Below are 22,312 nucleotides of genomic sequence, written 5' to 3'. Positions count from 1 at the left end.
CCCTTGATCTAGACAAAAGAAAAAGAAATCTAAACCAATGAAAATAATTTAAAGTTACACTTCATCATATATCCTTTAGCACAAGACACAGAAGTAAGGTGAAGTTTGTTTCTTAGGTCTTAAGGAAAGGAGCGTTTCCACTCTGCAAGTTCTTCCTTCCCCAAAATGTAAAATCTAAAGTAGTTAATTGATTTTTATAAAATTCTTTTATAGGAAAAGTTATGTAGTCTATAAAATACTTCATATTGTATCATGATGAAGTAGAATAAGAAGAAGCTGCATTGTAAAGTAAAACATAGTAATATGATCTGTAGAATGTTTCCAAAGTATATCAGTGGTGGTGGTTATTATGCATGTGTATGATTGTTCGTTTTTGATAAAAGTTTTTTCAACTGCATGGTTTTAGTCAGCCAGTCATCAAAATTGTACAGAGACTGACATCCTGTCCCCTTTCCTGCTTAGAATTCAGAATAGCAGTAGAGACCACCTCTGTTTCCTACTTTCCCTCAGAAATAGAAGTTCCTAGTACTTTATCTGCCATAGTTTTCGTTTTTATGGGTTTAAATGACTTGATGTCAGCTCCACCTTCCATTTATCTTTTAGAGATTTCTAGGTACTCCAGGGAGAAGGGTTCAATAAATCAAAATAGTCTTTAGTGAAGTGAAATTAAAAGTTAATATATATAAGTATTACTTAAAAAGTAGCTTTGGATTTCATTTGGATCTTTGAAAAATCACCCCAAGGTAATAATACTGATCTTTGGATAAGTCATCTAATACTTATTAACTGTAATAAATTTTGCTCACTTTACGTATAGCAGTTCTTACTGCAGAAGCAGTTAGGTTTCAATGCAATGAATGAGCATAATTTTAAAACTTTGTCTTCTAGTTTTATAAGGAGCTTATTAAAGCACTTGATCCATTTGCATTATTTTTTCTTGTTTCAGAAATAATTTGAATTTCCTAATGGGTTCTTGGTGGCCCAACCTTGAAGATCTTTATGAAGCAAATGTTCCAGTGTATAGGTTTATTCAGCGACCTGGAGATTTGGTCTGGATAAATGCAGGCACTGTTCATTGGGTTCAGGCTATTGGCTGGTGCAACAACATTGCTTGGAATGTTGGTCCACTTACAGGTATTTTAAAGAATATGCTAAAAAAAAAAAAAAGTTTAATGTATAATGAATTGTATCTAATAGGTCTATTCTTTTTTTCTTGGAATATAACTCACCAAAAATTGGAAGAAGAGTGTTTCCTTGAATAAAAATGTCATTTAAAGTACAGGAAATTAAATTCAAGTTAACAAAAAGAAATTCAAGACTATAGATCTCAGCATATAACAAATGTATATCTTTATATACAAGGAAAATACCCTTTAATTTTTTTTGAAAAGCAATAGGCATTTATTATTCCTCACGTAATACTCCAAAATGGGTATTTGTGATCAATGGGTAGCTTTCATCCATGCAGTGATTCTGGGCCCCATGCTCCACCATCCTATAGTGCTCCATTGTAACCTGCTTTCAGCTGGCAGAAGAACAAATGAGGCAGTGGAGGGAGTGAGGAAGATATACTTTTAATAATTTTTAGAGTGCTTGGTTTTCTTTTGTAAAGAAAACCCTTTATGGGAGAAAGTAAAGTGGTTGTTCATTCTTTTAAATTTTTTTTTAATCTAGTATCTCTCATGAATAGCCCTGTTATGTCAAAATCCTGCCTTGGATTATGCCTACCTTCAGGCAATAAATACTTAAGAGAATATGACCTTTGGAGCCAGAAAGACCTGGATTAGGACCAGGGCCTGGCTCTTGCAACTTTGGGCAAGTTATATAATCTCTCTGGGCCTCAGTTTTTTCATCTGTATAATGGGGGTAATAAAATTAATATAGTGATGCTAAAGATTAAATGAGATAATGTATGAAAATAGCTCAACACAATGCCTGGCACATAGTTACAAAGCACTCTTTACTGTTATTGTTACCATAATTATCAAAAACACAATTATTTTTATAATGTTTTGAGGTTTTCAGAATTGGTGTTGATGATGTCACCCAAGAAGGTGATAATGGTTATCTTCATATCTTTTGGTACTTTGGGTTGCTTTATAACTGTTTTTTTTTCCCTAGCCTGCCAGTATAAATTGGCAGTGGAACGGTACGAATGGAACAAATTGCAAAGTGTGAAGTCAATAGTACCCATGGTTCATCTTTCCTGGAATATGGCACGAAATATCAAGGTCTCAGATCCAAAGCTTTTTGAAATGATTAAGTAAGTGCTTTCTAAAACTGCTGTAGTCCCTCTCTTTTTGGGGAGTGTTAACTATTCAATACTTCCCCCCTACCATAGAATTCTATTGACATCAAAACAAAATGGTCCAGAAGTCTAGCAAAATGTAATACTATAATCCACATGTTAAAAGTATTTTTCCCTCCCAAGTAGTCAGTACACTAGTGTATAAAGAGGAACAAAAGGCACAAATGATTTTAAACCAGTAGCTTCACAAACCTGTCCTTCCCCATTATCCTCTGAACTACCTGCTTCCTAGGAGAGCTTTAGTTTTAATATTGAAAGATTGCCCTTAATATTGGGGGAGGGAATGACATCACAATATAATTGCTGGTACAGAGAAATTACCATTTAATATAGGGATTTGACTAAAATGTTAATTTTTTTATTGTTTTCATTAAATCATTCATCTTATAATTGTCCCTTTTCTTAGCAGCTTTAAACATGTATAATACAAGTTATTTGAATACACGTATCTTTGTAAGCTTCTCATTTATTGTCACAGTTTCTATCCTAATTATTTTGTAAATCTATTTAGAAGCAACATTTTCAAATGGTGCTATATAGCAGTGTTTCCCTAAACTGTGTTTTCTACTACTACTACCCCTACTCCGAAAAGGTGGGGAGTTCTGGTCAAAGAAATATGGGACATGATGAATTAGAAGAAGTTCAAGTCTTTTATTTTTTATTTTTTTATTTTTTGTAAAATGTTTCAACGACTAAAGTGTTGGTGGGTTTTGTGAATGGGGGAGAAGGGTTATAATCTATTGTATTTCCCAGGGTTATAATCTATTTGTTTGACCAGTATCTTTTGAAGAATTGATCTCAAATACTCATTTGGGAATACACTGCTTTATACTCACTGAAAAAAATAAATTTGTCTTTGTTAAAATAATACTTAAGTGTTTCTTCTGCAGCTATATTAATTTGGTCAGCACATGTTGTTTTTAAAATACTGTCTTTTGAAAGTAATCCTGGCTTGTTAGAATGATTTCAAACCTCAATCCAAATTTTTATCCAAACAAAAATTGTGTGGCCAAGGTAACATGCCAATGGATTATCTTATGATACAGTCCTTTATCAGTTGCACTGTTTTATCTAGTCCTGGGCAGAAGTAATGGGAGGAGGCAAAAGATAACAAAAACCAAACCATAGCAAGTAATGTACAAATTCTTGAAAAAGTTGGGTCTTAGGTACCATACTCTATACATGTAATTGGTAGTGGGGTGTAGGAAATTGTCTATCCATTTATCCTGTTATATATCAGAGTGGTACTTGGCTCTGAATAGCAAGTTTGGGGTTACTTTCAGGGGGAAATTAAAGTATCTAAAGATGCTTAGTAAATTGGAGATAGACATAAACTAGAGGCTAATTCAGGTCACCTGAAGGTAAAGGGATGGTACAGTAAAGAAACTATCTAATAGCTATATAGACTGAAAATGACTCATTACATTTTGGATAGATTAGGATTTTATAATGGGGAAGGATTTTAAAGGTCATTTAGTGAAAATGCCTACTTAATACAGTAATCCTTTCTGCAGCATTCATAATTTGTGGTCATCCAGGAACTTCTTGAACATTCTCATTACCTCCCTATAATTCTTGAAAGTTCTTTAAAAATTGACCTAAAATTTGCCTGTCATTTGGTCCCCAGTCCCTAAGTATATTTGGGATTTATGTAGAATAAATCCCATTCACCAAGTGTTTGAGAGCCAGCTCTAGACCAAAAACACTGTTCTAGGCACTGATGATACACATAGTGGTATGTAAATTAAAAATCCCTGCCCTCAGAGGACTTAATCTCTAGTGGAGCAAGACAGAGACCTCCAGACAGATAAATAAATTACTGATGAGTAATATGAATAAGGTAAAATAGTTAATATTTGGATTGGGGGTGGGATGGGAGTGCTGCTTTTTCTAAAGTGGTCAGGGAAGTTGTCTAAAAAAATGAGTTTTGTGTTTAGACTTTAATAATGAGATGGAGTCAGCCATGCAAAGATCTAGGAGTAGAAAGTTTCAGGTCCAGGGAACAAGACTGAATTGGGAGCAACTTTGGTATGTTTATAGGAAAAAAAGGCCATTGTGACCATAGTGGAGTGAGAGAAAGAAAGGGGTGGTAAATAAGCTCAGTGAGGTAAACAGGAACCAGATTGGACATGGACTTTTAGGACATAGAAAGAAGTTTATATATTCTGGATGTACCATTAGAGGATTTTAAGCAGACAGGGGATAGGTTCTAATTTAAACTTTAAGAAAGTGAATCTGGTTGCTTTGTAGAGAATGGATTCCAAGGAGCAAGGTTAGAAGCAGAAGTGTGTGTGTGGGAGGGGCAGGGGGAACATTTAGGAGGCAGTTGTTAACTGGACAGATGAACCTGGACAGACATTTACCCATGGGGGTGGAGAGAGGGATTAAACTTAGGGACTGGTGGAGCTAAAGCTCACAGGACTTGTTCATAGATTGGGTGGTGTGGTAAGTGGGAAAAAGGAGTCAAGGAAACTTCATTGTTGTAGTCTGTTCTTCCTACCTGGTCTTAATTAATTTAAACATCTCTTACCTCTGTCATCTTTTTCATCCATTCCACCCATCCTTCCAATTTTTTATCATTGTCCCTCTTAACATTTGAAACGTTGAGCATTGACACTTGCATCATCTTTGTTATAAAATTGTCTTATATTGAAATTGAATACACATATTTGGGTGTTTTTTCACTTAAAATTACTGGTGATACTATTGTTCCTAATGCCTTCCTTATATATATATTTTTTAACCTAAATGCACTTAAATGCTTATCTTACTCTATTTTTACCCTTCATTACAAAATGTCCCATCATTTGAATCTTGATTAGATTCCTTACTATATTAGCGATTCTGCCCCCAGCCTAAGTCGTCATGAGATGTGATTAGTGAACTCTTTTTGTCATCACACAATTGAAAATGTTAAGCATAAATCCAGGCCTCTAGACCTTGCCTTGCTTTATTATAAGCTTTTTTAAAAATATACATTAATTCATTTATTGCTAAAAATGTACTTTTCACCGTCAGTAATGCCCCACGCTCTGGGCTAGGCACTGAGAAGTGTGTGTGTGTGTGTGTGTGTGTGTGTGTGTGTGTGTGTGTTAGTGAGTGAGATATATCTAATATAGGTTCTGTTTTCAAGTAAAAGTTTGTGCATGAAGGGTGAAGATGTGGAGGTAGAGTGAGGAGAGAGGAATAGCACTTAAAATCAGCTTAAGACCAAACTCTTGCACTATGAGAAAGATTCTTCAGTTCATCCATAAAATAATAGTGTACATAACATACCAGGTCTCCTTCAGTCCAACATAATCACATTTTCCTCCAGTAAGGGAATAAATCCCTTTTTTTCAGTTGAGCATCAGTCAAAATAAAATAGTTGGCTTATATGGAGAGGCCCTGTTGTACTATTAAAATCATCTCAGCATGGTAAGCTGTTTACCCTGCAAGAGGATCAGAGGAACTCAGACTGCCTAGAGAAATGGCAAATGCATACTCACTCCACTCATCTTTTCTTCCTGCTCTCACTCTCTCCCCACCACCTACTTGCTTTGCCCTCCTTCCTAAATTCCTCCCATACTGTCTATTTGCATGAGCTTAAGTGTGTATGTGACACAACTCTGCCATATCTATGTTGATGACAGTTGCTGGTACCTGCTGGCTTGGACACAATGTGTGATGAGTAGTAGAATAAGATAAGTTGTAAAAGTTCTTAGAGGCAGATCATGCACTGAATGCCAAATTTAAGGCTATTCTGTTGGAGAGTTTTGGTGGATTTTTAACTAATACCTAATTTGAGTTTCATGAAGATCTAGTTTTTAGCAGTTAAATAAATAGAATAAGCTTCCAGATGATGAGAGAGGAGTGAATCAAAGATACTTTGGGTTTTTAAGTCTGGGTTCTAGATGGTTTAGTAATGCTGATTAATAAATTGAGCTTGGTACTTAGCCAAGCACTGAGCAGAATGCTTCCCAGGTTGTATTTCCTTTATACCTTTCAGCATCCCCAAGGTCACCCACTTGGTTAGAGCCAGGATTTAAGCCCATGTCTGCCTTATGTAAAAGCCACTTGTATGTATCTATGCCACAGGACTTCATTTTGGGACAGTGAGAAGTTTGAAGAGCTGGTAAAATAGTTGGATAGAGCTATTTAGCAGAGGCTGTAGGAAATAAAACAAAACTCCAGAGAACAGTCAAAGTCAGAGCTGACTTACTAAGGAGTCTTCTAGTTACCTATTGGTTTGTGATTGCCTTGAGAGGAAGAAGAGTTGGGGACAGTACTTGGAGAATATTTAAGAAAAACAAATAGGTGAATTAGATAAAGGTCAGGAGAGAACATGGAGGAGAATAGAGAAGGAAGGGGGTCTTTTTTTCACAAGCTCAGCTGTAAAATTGTATCCATATCATTGCTTTGATCCTCAAATCTAGTATCCTGCCAGCAAAGGAAGTGGTATTGGTTTGTTCTGGCTTGTGAGCTGTACCAGTTCTTAAGAAACGGTTCTCCTTTGCCATTCCTTCCCTCTGCTTTCAGTCATTTTCTTCATCTCTTGGTCACTCCACCATCCATGGTGGTGTGGCTTTCTACCTTCAATATGTCCCTGTCACTTCTCTTGCTGAGGTCACCAGCGGCCAACTATTCTAAACATACTAAGGCACAAATGTAAACTTTCTTTAAAATCCCCATTTGTGCCTCAAATCTGACCCCTACTTACCTTGTCAGCCATGTTTCCCAATGCTGTCTTTAGATGTGTACTTGAATTTTCTGTTTGTTTTCACCACTCTATTTGGTATTTTAAACAATCTTTAGCATGAACTGCACTTTTTTATACCTCCTATTTTTTTTCCCTCTGAATTATGTTTCAGTAAAGCATTAGTTCAGTGTACATTGAGCATATCAATTGTAGGTTATTTTAAAAGAAAAAATATCAGCTAAATGTAAGAAGTGGAATAGAGAAGATGTGCAAAGATAGTCCTCTTCCTTAACTTTCTCCCTGAATTATTGTTTTTAGTTCGTAAATACTGTGAATCTACAATGTGTAGTTTTTCAGGTCTTTATAGTTAAATGGTAAGTCTGCTCAGTAAAAAAGAATGTAAGCAAAATTTACCCATTCTTTCGTATTTGTTTAATATTTATTGTGAACTAAGTTGGTGCTCCGGGTGTTGTGCTAGGTGACAAAGGTACATTGATTAACTGGGGGAATAGTCAAAACATTAAAATACATGATCTTTGCTCTAATGATGGAAAATGTAAACACACTCACACACACAAAATGCAGGGGAGCACAGAGAAAGACACTTCTGAGAGAGGAACATTCAGGAAAGATTTCACAGAAGTAGTACTACAGCTCCATCGTCCCTTGTCCTAAACCCCTTTAGGCCAAATGAGTTTGGGTATTCAGAATTCTTTGGATTTAGTAAGTAATACAGTGCATTTATATTTTACCCTCCTAGCAGGGTGTGTGCCAATATCCTGGAATCAAACACATTAATATTTCTGCAGTAAAACATACATTTACTCTGATGAGCTAAGTGAAAACTATAAAAAGCCCCAGGCCAAATTTCAGTACCAATCAGTTTGTGCAAAATTTATGAAAAACCTTTGGGATTATAATATGTATTTATACTAAGTGATTTAATAATGGGAAATGGTGTTATCTCCTGTTGTTACCTACTATCCTTATCATTTTGAGAATGAATTACCAGTAGTTACTTAAATAAGTCAATATCACTTTTTTTCCTTTGTATTTTCAAGTTCAAGTCTTTTAGAGCCCTGCAATTCTATAACGTCCTTTATCTAAGTCATTTAGTAAATCTCTTTCGATTTTTATATCCTAGCTATTTTACTAAAATACACTAATCTCCATACTCTACTTCACATTCTTCCAAATACCTCCTACATTATCATGAGTCAAAAGAATATTCATTATCTTGATTACTTCTTTCATTTCATAATGCAGTGAACTTGAGTTGAAAAGTTCACAGCCTAATTCCTTAGGAAAATTTTACTGAAAGCTCAGTGCATAATTTTTCTTTTGATTTCTTTTTATTGTTTAAATGAACAAACTTTTTCTACATACCACATATATTGCAAGCAAACTTAGTTTCTTCTTCTTTAGAATTTTTAAGTATCTCAAGTTTAAACCCCACTTGTTAGCTATTGAGTTTTCTGAACCATTAGCTTTTAAAGTAGAGCAGTGCCCACACAAAGAAATGAATTAAGGAAAACTATAAACCTAAGGCTACTGATCTCTTCCTTTAATTCATTGAACTATGACAATTTTTCCATGTTAATATATCTTATTCTCCTTTAAAATGTATAAAATTTGCATATAATGCATTGCCACATGCTCCCCCTAAGTTGTTTATACTTTTTTCTTCAACTTTTCTTTTTGAAATTTGTTTACTCTATAAAAGTTGAAAGAATAATACAATGAATACTTATATAACCTCATCTGGAGTCATCAGATAAGTTTTTGCCACGCTTATTTAGCTGCCTCTATATACACACACGTGCACATACGTTTTCAGCTGAGTCATATGAAAAACTGTGCATTTGCAGACATTATGACATGTCACCTCAAATACTTCAACCTGCATCGCTTAATAAGGATAGTCTCACATAACCACAGTACAATTTACCATATGTAAGAAATGTGAAATTCAATAGTAATCAGCTAATACGCAGTCCATATTTGAATTTCCCCCAACTACCCCAAATTTTTTTTTTTAAGCTCTTTACCCTTCCCACTCCACCACCCCAATCTAGATTGAATCAAGGTTCATATTGAATTCAGTGTGTAGTCATTGTCTTTAGTTTCTTTTAGAATTATGAGGGTTTTTTCCTTCTTTTTTTGTTTTTCTCATAATTATTTGGGTTGTACATTTTTTCAGAAGAAATATTGATGTTTATTTTTGGTAAACTCCTGTCCCATTCCCATATAAACTATGTGATAGATATTTCTATTAGTGGGTCCTGAGTAAATCAAGTTGTAGTAAATAGGCACTTTAACACTTAAAATAATTAAGGGTGGGGATATTGCTACTTTTGATCCATCTTCATCATAGTATACAGTTTTTATCCTTTGGTTTTAATTTTAAGCTAGTTGAGAGCTAAGAGAAACCCTCATTCTTTGTAAATTCATGATTCCCATTTGAAATAGATTGCTTTGGCCTATATTTATCCCTGTATAGCGCTAAGGCTCTTTTTTTAGTTCACTTGCCTAAGACTCATACATTCTTTATGTTTTAGCATTAAAGTAGTCTTTTTGACAGGACCCTTGAAAGGAATCAAATGATAATGCATCATGTGGGCTCTGGATACTATTGGTAATGATTAGATTTCCCTATAGATAACAGATTTTCAGAATAGATTCTTTTAGATGCAGTGGAATGGTTTTATCTCAATAGTAGATAAGGCCAACTCCAATAAATATGGTATAAATTGTTATAATCCTGTGGACTTTTAACAAGCTAATTTAATGATAGTGTTTCTGATATGTTGGAAATTCTGATTTCTTCACCAACTACTTTGTTGGTTCCACTTAAATCAGCATGATAATAAGTTCAGTACATTTTGAAATATCAAAAATAGAATGCCAAAGAGCCCATTTTCCTCTGAAATTTTCAATATTAGGAAGTCTTAGATTTAGGAGGAGCATATCAGATAGTAAGTAGTATGCTGGCGAGTACAAAGTTAATTTTCTAAAATTTCTACAGTATCAAGTCCATTGGAAACCACTCCCCACAAACCTAATTTCTTGTCATATCATTTTATCATTCTTCTGACCATCTATCTTATAAAGCACTGTTTTTATATTTCGGTTTTTAAAGGTACCATCTTATATTCACAATATTAATACTTTATGTACTTTATCTGTGCCTATTGTGTATATGTGGTTGCTATACTTTCCTTATTTGCCGTTCCTTTTTAATTTTTCTGAGTCTTAGAGTCTGTGCTATTTAATATCCCAGTGAAATATTACAGGCATGGCAGTATTGTGTAGTTGTTTGGAATCTAGCCTTCACATCTTAGCTTCTCCATTTATTGGCTGAGGGACCGTGGGCAAATTAATACCATGCCTATTAGTCTTTGTTTCTTTTTCTGAAAAAATGAGGATAATAATTGTATCTTTCTAATATAACTTTTAGGAGTACATGTGGTTCTTAGCATGGAGTAAGCACTCAGTAAATGGTAACTGTTGTTATTAATTATAGAAACCTCTATCACCTTCTGTTTTTTAAGTAAGTTAATACTCACCGACCTAGTACAGTGGTTCTCAACTGTGGGCAATTTTGCCTCCCCTCACCCCCATCCACAAGGGACATAGGGCAATGTCCTGACTTGAGTGGAAGGAGTGCTACTGATACTTTGTGGTTAGAAGCTAGGGATATTGCTAAACATCCTATAGTGAACAGAACAGCCCCCACAAAAAATTATCCCCCCACAAAAAATAATTAACAGTAGTGTTGAGAAATCCTGACTTAATGGAATCTAGACTAATAAACAAACCCCTTTTAAATAATTTGTTTTATCTTCTTTTTGGTATAACTGTTGCACTTTCAATTGGCAGTCATTGCAGTTTTTTTCAAGTTAAAAAAATAACTCCAATTTAGTAATCATATAATTATTTTAACAGAATTTAAGAGTTTGACATGTCAAATTCAAATATAGATCACTGGCTGCCAGGTACTAATCTAATCATTTTATATAACATGTAGCCTTCATAATAGCACTGTAAGTTAGGTGTCCCCTTTTTACAGTTGAGAAAACTGAGGCACAGAGAATAAGTATGGGTGGAGCTGAGATTTGAACCCAGGCAATCTAGCTCTAGGATGCTCTTACCTACCCTGCATCTTTCTCTCTGTGGTCTCTTAAGGCTCTAATCATACAAAAACATGATTTGTGAAGTTACCACACTCGTTTATTGAAAAATATTATTACAAATGTTAGACGTTGTTTCCAACTTTATCACTTATGAAGTAAGAGTTTTTCATTGGTTTTTACTTGCCTGATCATAAGAATCACCCAAGACTCTAATGAAAAGATTTCTAGTCTTTTTCTAACAAATAAATTTAAAGCTGTGAGAAGAACCGTGGGAATCTCTGTCACAGTGGCCCGCATGAATCCTGTGATCAGGCAAGTTAGGGATACTCTAGATTAGATCTCTTTCAGAACTAACAATATTTTTTATCCCTTCACACATATTATACATTATTACCCTAAATACATACTATACACTTTATCACAGGCACATAGGTATTGAACATAAATGAAAGCAAACTGTTAAGTATTAACTCCCTTTCCCCTTTGATTCCCATTTTTAAATGGATGAATGAGGTGGTCTGCAACTCTGGTCATAACCAGTTGGCCTAATAATTGAATAAGAGGGTATAGTCACGAAGAACAGTCCATGGTTAGCATAGATCCTAGTGCTGTTGTCCTTGGGGGTCTTCTAATAAACTCTTGGTTTAAATATACACTGCTTTGTGATGACATTGAACAAATGAAATCTAAAAATTCTAAAACTGCTTTCTCATGGTTAACATATATGTGCTTTTGTATGCTTGCTTTTTCTATCCAAGGTTTTAAAAATCTTAAGATACTCATTTTATCATTGACTGAGACCTTGATTTTCAGCCATGTGGTAGGTTTAAATGAAACTGTTAGATGTCTTATTCACATTCAGACACTCTGTTGTCCTAGGGGACACAATTCTGGAGTGACAGGTGGCAAGTGTGTTATGAGGGCTCATGGGTTGGCTTTTCCTGCATGATTCTTTCAGTAAGAGGGATTGTGCAAGGCAAGGCGCCTCTTGGTGTACTCTAATTTGTACACCATATACTTAGTGGCTGAGATTGTTACCACAAAGACTTTAAAAGTGCCATATCAAGTTAACCCATGCTTCATCTGTCTCCACACTGACATTTGGGAACTTCCTTTGGAAACTTGCCCCCAGAATTGTCAGAGTAATCCCCAGTGTTGTCTTAACTTCGACATATGATAATATCACTATGGTTTCATTCCTTTATTCTCCTGCCCTACAAACTTCAGCCTATGATTAAAAGTCTTATAAGAAAAGTTATTTATTCCCTAAGTAATCCCCATACTATGCTCATGACATTCCCTCTGCCAGGAAGGTGCCTTCTGCCCACCTCTCCTTCTTGCTCACATCTAAATTGACAACTTCTTTATGTAAACTTCTGTGATTTCTACCTCCCCTCACCTGAAGATGAGCTCTTCCTCCTTTTAGCATCCATGGTGTATACTATGTCTGTTTATCTTTTGCCTACTGTATTGCTTTATGATTATATTGGGCATGGTCATTTGTTCTCATATTACCGTTTTCAGTTTTCTTATTCTAATATTTCAAGTATATTTTCATTTCTATCCCCTATGTGAAGTCATTCTCTAAAATTCCATCCTTTTTTAGATGTCATCTTTGCAGATTGGTTTTTGGGAGGATTAGATTCTGCTGTATAACCTCAAATACACCAAGCCCTCAGTCAGCCTTTTCTTGGTTTTCTTTCAAGCCAGAGCTATCTTTAATATTCCCTGCCTTTTTGTGGTAATCTTTCATTCACACAACTAAAAACAGAGTTTGGGTCCTGAAACCACATTGATCCTTGAAAGTCAAAGAATTCCTTGCTTCTCTATCTCCTGAAAACATTTCTGACCCTGTTCATAAAATGCATTTATTAAAAGCAGCATGTCTTCTACATTTGTACACTTTTCACTAGTGATTTATTATGTGGTTTTTAATAAATTGAATTCTTAATTGCTGTAAGGTAAATTTATTAAAATTTAGTAAAACTAAAATGAAGAGGAAATGACAAACAACCCTGACTTTGTTTGACTTTTTATTTTTTAGCTTTTCAATACACTCAAAACGTTGCATTTCAGTTAGCTTTTCAATACATTCAAAATGTTATCTTCATGTAAAATCAAAGACTGGAATTAATCAAAGCAGAACAGATTACTATTAAGTCTTGAATATTATATCTGTGTCTTCCCTAGGATCCTTTCCCTAAATCTCTTTATTTTCTATTTATTTTTCCCTACCCTTCGATTGAATCACATCCTTTATTTAGGACCTGCTCACTGCTGTGGACTCAAGAAGAGTGTCTGTCTCTCTTCAATTCTCCTCCTATTCCAACTGCTACCTTTTTTTTTTTTTATTTTTGTTTTTCCAGGACCCATCAGTTCCAAAGTCAAGTAGTTGTTTCAGTCTAGTTGTGGAGGGCGCAGCTAACACTGTCCCATGTGGGGATGGAACTGGCAACCCTGGTGTTACGCATCGTGCTCTAACCAACTGAGCTAACTGGCCGCTCCTCCAACTGTTACCTTTTGAAAATGGACAGGAACAAACAAATTTAATGTTAAGGGCAAGGAGGAAACCACAATTTGGTTATTCATTGTCAGATCAGATTAATAGAGCTGTCAGTTTTCTAAGATTCCAGTTTCTCAATAAAAATTCTGAGCTGTGATTTCAGACACAATATTCATGGCTTAGTATTTACTAGCAACCCTACCTCTAACCCTTTATTGTTTGCAGGAAAGTTGTATATTGCCTTTTTCTAGATAAAACTACCAAACTAGCCATAAATTATAAACTGCTATCTAACTGCCAATGTAGTCAGTAGCATTAGAGATGAAAGTTCATTCGCTGAGTAAAGAGTGGAATAATGCTCCACAGAACCAACACTCTGTGTTAGGGGCGGAGTGTGGATTGTGCTGACTGAATCTCATTTTCAAAAGAGAAGCGGAGGAGTGGGTAAGAAGATGTGGAAGAGAGTGCAGTGTGAGATACCGTGTTTCCCCGAAAATAAGACCCAGGCAGACCATCAGCTCTAATGCGTCTTTTGGAGCAAAAATTAACATAAGACCCGGTATTATATTACATTATATTATATTAATTACATTGTATTATATAAGACTGGGTCTTATATTTTTGCTCCAAAAGACGCATTAGAGCTGATAGTCCGGCTAAGTCTTGTTTTCGGGGAAAGATGGTAGTGAGGGAAAGCATGAGATTTTTCTGCTTTTATAAAACCCTAGCCCAGCCACTTAAAAAATAGCTTTATGACATCCGACAAATTTAGCCTCTCTGAGCATTAGTCTCCTCATTTGTAAGATGGCGATAATAGTGCCTCCTGCACAGGGTTGTTAAAAGGCCTAAGTGGCATAATATGTATAAAGTACCTAAGGCCATGTTTCCTCTGTCTTGTCCTCTTTTTATTTATTAGATTGTTTTGTTTGTTTATTTTCCCACATGGGAGCATAGTGGAATCTGCCAGTCATCCAGAGGTGTCTGCAAAGTTTCAGGCATTATTTTCCTATGAAAGAGACCTTATTTTGAGGTCCTGCTTGGAAAACTTGTTCAGTAAGATCAGTGCCTTCAGGGGTGAATTGTATGGGACACGGGGAAGGAAAAAGGGGAGGAGCAGGTACTGTTTAAGACAACATAGGGACTTGTTGTATAATCAGTGGACTTGTAACAGCTATGTACAATGTCAGACAGGTAGTAGACTGGGGTAGTAGACTGGTGGGGGCGGGGGGTGTTACCACTTTATGAGTGGTGTAAATGTCTAATTGTTACATTGTTTTGTACACCTGAAACTAATAAAAAATAAAAAGAGCTAGCAGCATAGTCTGAATTACATTCTTTTTGCCATAACCTAAATTTTTACTTGCAAGCCCCCAGCATAACTTCACAAATGCATGCACACACGAATACACACACATACACACAGTTGTCACTGTCCTAGCTTTGACTTGCAGCCATAGTCTGAAGCATTATTTTTTTCAAAATAAGTAAAAGGCAAAGAATTGCTAAAACCAAACTGAGAAATTCTTTGAACATGATATTTAATGGATTTGCCGTAAAATTATAAGGTTGATATTGTTTTATGTTTACAAGTTTTACATATATTTTTAGTCATCTTTTTTACCCTGGCTTAATTTACATGGATTCTGATAAGTAACAATACTTAAACCTAATAACTTATAAAATAGCAAGGAAATACAAATTAAGAGAAATTACATATGCTATTACTTACCATACTTTAAATTTTAGTTGTTCAGGAATCAGATGTTTATCAAGCACCTACTATATGCCAGGCACTGTCATAGGCAGTCAGTAGACAGCATGAATAAAACAGACAAGACCTTTCTTTCATACAGCACTCAATTGCTAACCCCATTTCCTCTTCCTTAGGGTATTTTCATTGTCTCCAGAATTTTAGAGCAAAAAGTGCCTTAGAGATGATCTAGTCCAACCTCTTTGTTTAAATGGAGAACCTAAGCCACTAAGATTCACAAGAGAATAAGAATTTAGCAGACAATTCCAAGTAATGACAGCAAACTATAGGAAAATCAGCACAAATTGAGTTTAGAAAAGGTACAAATTATAAGAAAAGTTCAATTGTGTTAATATAAATGAAAGATTCCACTATATTACCTTCAAGTTAAAATAGAAGAATTAAGTGTCTTTTTCTTCTTTAGCGCTATTGTACAACCAGTTTGGTATTGTGTAGTGATTAAATCCATAGTTTTCTGCTTATAAGCTCAAAAGTTTCAAAAGTAGCTATACAGAGGATGCTGTTTATGAGTGTCTAGGTAGTGTTGATAAAAATAATGTGCCTTCCTGCCTTGCTAGAATCATAGCAGTTCACATCTGAAATTCAGACCCCTTATTTCAAGGTTGAGGACATTGACTCCCAAAGAGGTTAATTGACTTGCCCAAATAAGAGCCAAAATTAACAGCTTATATTTAAGCAAGGAATCAGGTTTTGTAATTAGATCATTATATTTTTATATTCAGATACAAATTATTCTCAGCTTTAAATTATCTAATATTGTCATAATCAGACTTGCTGAGCATTAACCTTATTTTTAAAATCAGAATATCTGAGAAATTGACAAGAAAATTGAAGTCACAGATATTAGAACTGAGTCTCTTGGCATTATTTATAATGGTGTATCTTTAATGCTGAAAATACTCAGTATTCAGTTGCTGGTCACAAATAATTTTTCCCCCACAATAGGTATTGTCTTCTAAGAACTCTGAAGCAATGTCAGACATTGAAGGAAGCTCTCATCGCTGCAGGAAAAGAGATTATATGGCATGGGCGGACAAAAGAAGAACCAGCACATTACTGTAGCATTTGTGAGGTAAATAGCTGCTCTTATCCACCATTGTTTTATAAAGCCTCTTACCTCTCCACTTTATGGGTTTCTCTTTATTTATTTTTTAAAATGTATTTATACTTTTATGTAATGCATTTTACTGAAATTGACATTGTGTTCAATCTCATTTTCTTGTTACTTACTAAAATTTAATATGATGGTATACTATTTTACTGACTGAAATAACTCTAAAAGTATCTACTATAGTCATTTATCTGGTAGACATTTAACAGATGATAATCATCAAGTTGTTTAGTCTTGGGATTTTAAACTGGGAACAGTCCAGAAGCCAACAGATGTCAATAAACTGATGTAGTTCAATATACTGTGTTTCCCCGAAAATAAGATCTAGCCGGACCATCAGCTCGAATGCGTCTTTTGGAGCAAAAATTACTATAAGATCGGGTCTTATATTACATTATATAAGACCCGGTCTTATTTTTATAAGACCGGGTCTTATGTTAATTTTTACTCTAAAAGACGCATTCGAGCTGATGGTCCGTCTAGGTCTTATTTTCGGGGAAACACTATAGCTCCAGGCAGATCAATGTTCAGTCCCCTCTGGTACATTTGGTCAGTCTTCTCCTGAGGCCAAGACTTGTAAGAGATGCAAAAATAAAGATGTGGTACCTCTTCTGAAGGAGCTTCCCTTCTACTCAGAAAAGACAAATTATAAACAACTAATTATAATGTACATGAGACTTGTGAATGCAAAATTGGTCTTACTAACTGTTATGATAAGTCAGGGGAAAAAATGACCTAATTTAAGTCCATCCTTAAAGATGAGTATGATTACAGTGAGCTAAAAAATGATAAGGATTGGAAGTAGATTGTTATGAGATATAAAAACAATATGGGAAATGGAATGACTCATTCATTAAAGGGTAAGTAGTCCAATGTGGCTGGAACACAAACTATGCAAATTATACTTATAAGTCTAACTGGTAGGGAGCTGGCAGAGCCTCTTGAATGACTTTAAGGAATTTGATATTTATTCTGAGATCATTGAAGACATTAAAAGTTTTTGAGCAGGCAGCCAACTTGGATATGTGTTTCAGAGAGAGTGATTGGAGAGAATGGAGATAGGATGCTGTTACACTTGTCTTAAATAAGAGCTGTTATCTTAAGGCCTAGACCAGAAACTGGCAGTGGGAATATTAAAGAAGGAGAGGAATTCAAAAATATTTATAGAAGGTAAAATTCACAAGACGACTCCTTAAATGGCAGGAGTGAGAGGCTGAAGAATGCTCACAAGTTTTCTAGCTTAGATCATGAGGTTCAATGTTGTTGCCCATTGATAGTAAGGGAAAACATGGTGAGCTCTGAGATTTTGATTGACATAACTGTTCAAAGAAGACATGAAGTCATGAGAGTTTTCTGTCATTGAATAAATTCAAGGATATGCCAAAGCCATGGACATTAATCAACCAGCCCAAACCTCGAAATGCTCTAATTCTGACATTAGCTTTTATTTGAAATGATTGCATCCATCAGCTATTTTAATGTACAACCTGGCTAAAGTCATTGGGAGAGCAGATAGATTCTAATTAAGTGTGTTATACCTCAGGAAAATGAATGTATAAGCTTTCCAGTATTTGAAAATGACTCCTATCCCTCAATGTTATTCCTTATCCTACCTGAACTTTAGCCACTCATCAGTCTTTCTGTATAATATACAGGTATTATTTCTAAAACTATGCTATACTCATGAGTACACATTTTGTTTATACTCATACTCCTTAACATGAGGGTTATAGCTGTACACTTACTCACTGTCACTTACCTGTCAATTTCCTCATCTATAAAATAATCAGAGTATATTCATTCAACAAGTATTTTGAGGTTTGACTAAGTACTGTGATATGCCCTGGAGGTGCAAAGATGAGTAAAACATAGTCTTCATCTTTGAGGAACTGAGTCTGTAGGGGAAGACAAATAGCTATACAGTGTCCTGTTAGTACTGTCATAGAGAAGTAAAAGGAAATTAATAATCACTCTCATCTGATTGTATACTAATGTTTTGGATTTAAAATAAAAATAGGCTGACCTTTATCAAACTTTTAAATTAGGTTTCTGCCAATGATTATAATGAGTATGTCATTCACTTAGGTCACTCCCCTAAATATTCATTACCACCCACGTCTTTGTGTTTGGTGCAAAATAAACCTGGTCTATTAAAGATTCTCAAACACAGCTATGCTTGTCTTGGTGCCTACTCTTAACCAGAGATAATTGTCCACAATTCCATGTCAAGTAGAATTATGTAATTATACTAAAGCAGTACAATAAACAAATACCACTGTTGCTTTTTCTCTTGTATAAAATAGGTGGAGGTTTTTGATCTGCTTTTTGTCACTAATGAGAGCATCTCTCGAAAGACCTATATAGTGCATTGCCAAGATTGTGCACGAAAAACAAGCAGAAACCTGGAAAATTTTGTGGTGCTAGAACAGTACAAGATGGAGGACCTGATGCAAGTTTATGACCAATTTACATTAGTAAGTGAAATCAACATGTGAGTACATAGTTGGCTAGGGAAGCAGCGGTGTTTGTTCTGCCACCTGATAAGTAGGAGGTAATGAAATATTTAAATGTTCCTTTGACTCATTAGGTATTGCATAAGGAAATATTTGTATCATTCCCCCCTCTTCCACTTCCAAGTATTTATTCCTATGAAGTTGGCATATTTCATTTTCACTTTTCTTCCTGGGTGAAACCAGCCTAAAATAATGTCACAATAATTACATTTTTTAATGTTCATGTGCTTTTTGAACACTATCATATTCTTTATGTCATTTGATCTCAGTTGATAAAGTGTTTGTATACAACAGGTTATTAGTGTCCACAAAATAAATCAGTAAATGTGCTTTTAAAGATACTTCTACTTTTAGAGCTAATTGTATTTATTTAAAATTTTGTTCTTGCCAGAAGTATTAGCTTCATGGGAATATTTGATGGAGCTTAACTTCCTAATATGTTATGTACAACCTTATGAAATTCAAGTATACATGTGAATTGCACATTGCACACAGTTTTTTAATTTTAAACAGCAGATGCTTAGAGTGAAGTATTTTACTCCAGCACATCACTAGTTTTATGAATAGAAGCACAGACATAATTTATGAATTGTTTTCCTCCACTATGTTTATCTTACATATGTTATCAGAAACTGAATTTTTAAAATTTAGCTCCCGATATTTTCACTTGAATGGTCTTCATGATTCCTTGAAGAAGAAAATTACTTGTAATATGTTAAACAAAATATCTAGTTGGGATAGGTTTTGAAGCCAGTCACTAATGAAATTATAATTGATTTGTTATTTTTCACAAGTCTTTTTTTTAAATTAGTTTCAAGTATACAAAACAATGTAATGGTTAGACATTTATACCCCTCACAAAGTGATAACCCCCCTCCCCCAATCTACAACCTTTCTGACATCATATATACCTGTTACAGTTCCACTAACTCCATTCCCTACGCTGTACTCCACATCCTGTGACCACATATATATAACATATATATATATATATATATATTATAGTTGACATTCATTATTGCTCAGCTTCAGTTGTACAGTGCAGTGGTCAGGCACCTACACCGTCCATGAAGTGGTCTCCCTAATGAGACAAGTGTCCATTGGATACCCTCCAAAATCTTTACAACATTATTGATTACATTCCCCAAACTGTCTTTCGTATAGCCATGGCAATTTTGTGGTTACTGATTGTGTTTTCTAATCCCCTCACCTTCTCCCTCATCCCCACCCACAAGCCTTTTTTTTAAAGCAATCTAAAAAAATGGGCAACCTAATAACGTTCTTGACTTTTACAATTCTTGAGCTTTCGACTGCCTGGTAAAGTACAGAAAAATGCTGGTACATTGGATGAGGTAATGGTCTCAAACTCTTAGGAAAATTGGACAGGTGTGAGTCAGTAAGAGACATTGTACTTTGACATTATATAGTAGGCTGTTGATCTTTTCTTGAGAATTGTTATTTTCCCCATCTTCATAAGCAGACTGTCTTTAGCCTTGAGCTAGGGAACACTATTAACAATTTGTATACCAAAGTAACATACCATACTTTTATTTTCAGGCTCCTCCATTACCATCCTCATCTTGATATTGTTCCGTGGACATTAAATGAGACCTTTTCTGCTATTCAGGAAGTAACCCAGTTCTGCACCACTGTTTTTTGTAGCTATCTCGTAAGGCTGCTGGCTGAAAACTGTGTCTATGCAACCTTTCAAGTGCGGAGTGTCAACCAACTGGACAGGGGAGAGCACTGCTCCTACTCCAGGACTCTCAAAGCTGATCAGCTGTGCTTCAGAAAAAAAAATAATAATTTCCATGTTTTGTATATATCTGACAAAACTGGCAACATCATACAGACTACTGACTTGAAAACAACCTCTTTTATATTTCTCTATTTCTGGGCTGATGAATTGGTTTTCATCTATCTTTTTCCCCCTTCAGAATTTTCCTTGGAAAAAAAATACTAGCCTAGCTGGTTATTTCTTTGTAAGGTGTAGTTAGCAATTTTAAGGCTTTCTTTGGTCAACTTTTTTTTAATGTGAAAAGTTAGATAAGGAACTTTTTTACTGCTTTTATGTTTTTCTGTCTTGTTTTGAAACCATGACGGTTATTACACTTTTGGTTCCTAAATAAAATGTTTAAAAAATTAACAGCCAAGTCACAAAGATAATGGATTGCACATAGACTAAGGAATAAACTTCAGATTTGTGATTTTTGTTTCTAATCTTGATGTAAATTTACACTATTTATAAATACATATTTATTGCTTGAAAATATTTGTGAATGGAATGCTGTTATTTTTTCCAGATTTACCTGCCATTGAAATTTTAAGGAGTTCTGTAATTTCAAGCACTACTCCTATTACATTTTCTATGTGTAAATAAAACTGCTTAGCATTGTACAGAAACTTTTATTAAAATTGTTTAATGTTTAAAGAGTTTTCTATTGTTTGAGTTTTAAAAAGACTTTATGTACAGTGCCCAGTTTTGTTCATTTTTCAAATCTGATTATATATATTTTATATATACTTATGTATGTATATATAATATATATAGAAATCTGGATATATATGTATAAAGATTTAGAACTTAAATTTTTCTCGTTTTAAGTTTCACATCTATGGTAGATTTTTGAGGTGTTTACTGTAAAGTATTGCTTACAAAAAAGTATGATTATTTTTAAAGAAATATATATGGTATGTATCTTCAAGACCTAAAATGTCAGACTGGTTTATTGTTAAGTTGCAATTACTGCAATGACAGACCAATAAACAATTGCTGCCAAATGTAGTATAATAGTAGAAAACAAATAGTGATTGAACTTAAGATTTTAAAGGGAATGTTATATGAGCTTGACAAATCATTTACGTCACTTAGAAGTGTTTTATATGGCAAAAAGATTCAGATTAAGGATTCTATTTTAGAATACAAATAAATTAAGAGAGTTTTTTTTAATGTTAGGAAGGTTACTGAAATTTGAGATTTCATGCTTTCCTGCTTGCATGACATGATGTGGGAGGGGACTAGTCTGTAAATACCCTATCACTAGTAAAATACAGAAAACTATATCAACATTAACAAGTCACTTCTAATTAATAGCATTTCATTTTATAATAATGGTACCCTGTGTTTGGTACATATTCTCATTACAGTCTTCTAAGATTTTTCCAGGAAGCTTTAGTAAAGAAGCATATAGAGACTGCTATAAAGGAAGTTATATGTATGACTAAAGAATTTATTATCCTCTCTGGTGAATTGCCATGATGACTGCGTTAATCAAATACTTTTCCTGTAGTTTTG

At 34.7% G+C, this 22,312-nt stretch overlaps 1 protein-coding gene across 6 annotated transcripts in view; it reads left to right on the top strand.

Moving 5' to 3' along the window:
• KDM6A (lysine demethylase 6A) overlaps positions 1 to 22,100 on the top strand; it is a 201,505-nt gene extending 179,405 nt beyond the window's left edge. For 3 of the 6 annotated variants that reach the window (XM_033106079.1, XM_033106096.1, XM_033106107.1), the window contains 5 exons: positions 947 to 1,134; positions 2,122 to 2,263; positions 16,339 to 16,465; positions 18,808 to 18,978; positions 20,575 to 22,100. In XM_033106079.1, coding sequence (XP_032961970.1) covers positions 947 to 1,134; positions 2,122 to 2,263; positions 16,339 to 16,465; positions 18,808 to 18,978; positions 20,575 to 20,601 — 655 coding nt within the window. In that variant the 3' untranslated portion in view covers positions 20,602 to 22,100. The remainder of the gene's footprint in view (positions 1 to 946; positions 1,135 to 2,121; positions 2,264 to 16,338; positions 16,466 to 18,807; positions 18,979 to 20,574) is intronic. The other 3 variants (XM_033106124.1, XM_033106089.1, XM_033106114.1) reach the window with 1 other exon arrangement.
• Positions 22,101 to 22,312: the final 212 nt, after the last annotated feature.

The sequence above is a fragment of the Rhinolophus ferrumequinum genome, chromosome X (assembly GCF_004115265.2).
Source record: "Rhinolophus ferrumequinum isolate MPI-CBG mRhiFer1 chromosome X, mRhiFer1_v1.p, whole genome shotgun sequence".
Taxonomy (NCBI): Eukaryota; Metazoa; Chordata; class Mammalia; order Chiroptera; family Rhinolophidae; genus Rhinolophus; species Rhinolophus ferrumequinum.
The sequence above is the reverse complement of the archived record's forward strand: the minus strand, read 5'-3'. Positions and strand labels throughout refer to the sequence as shown.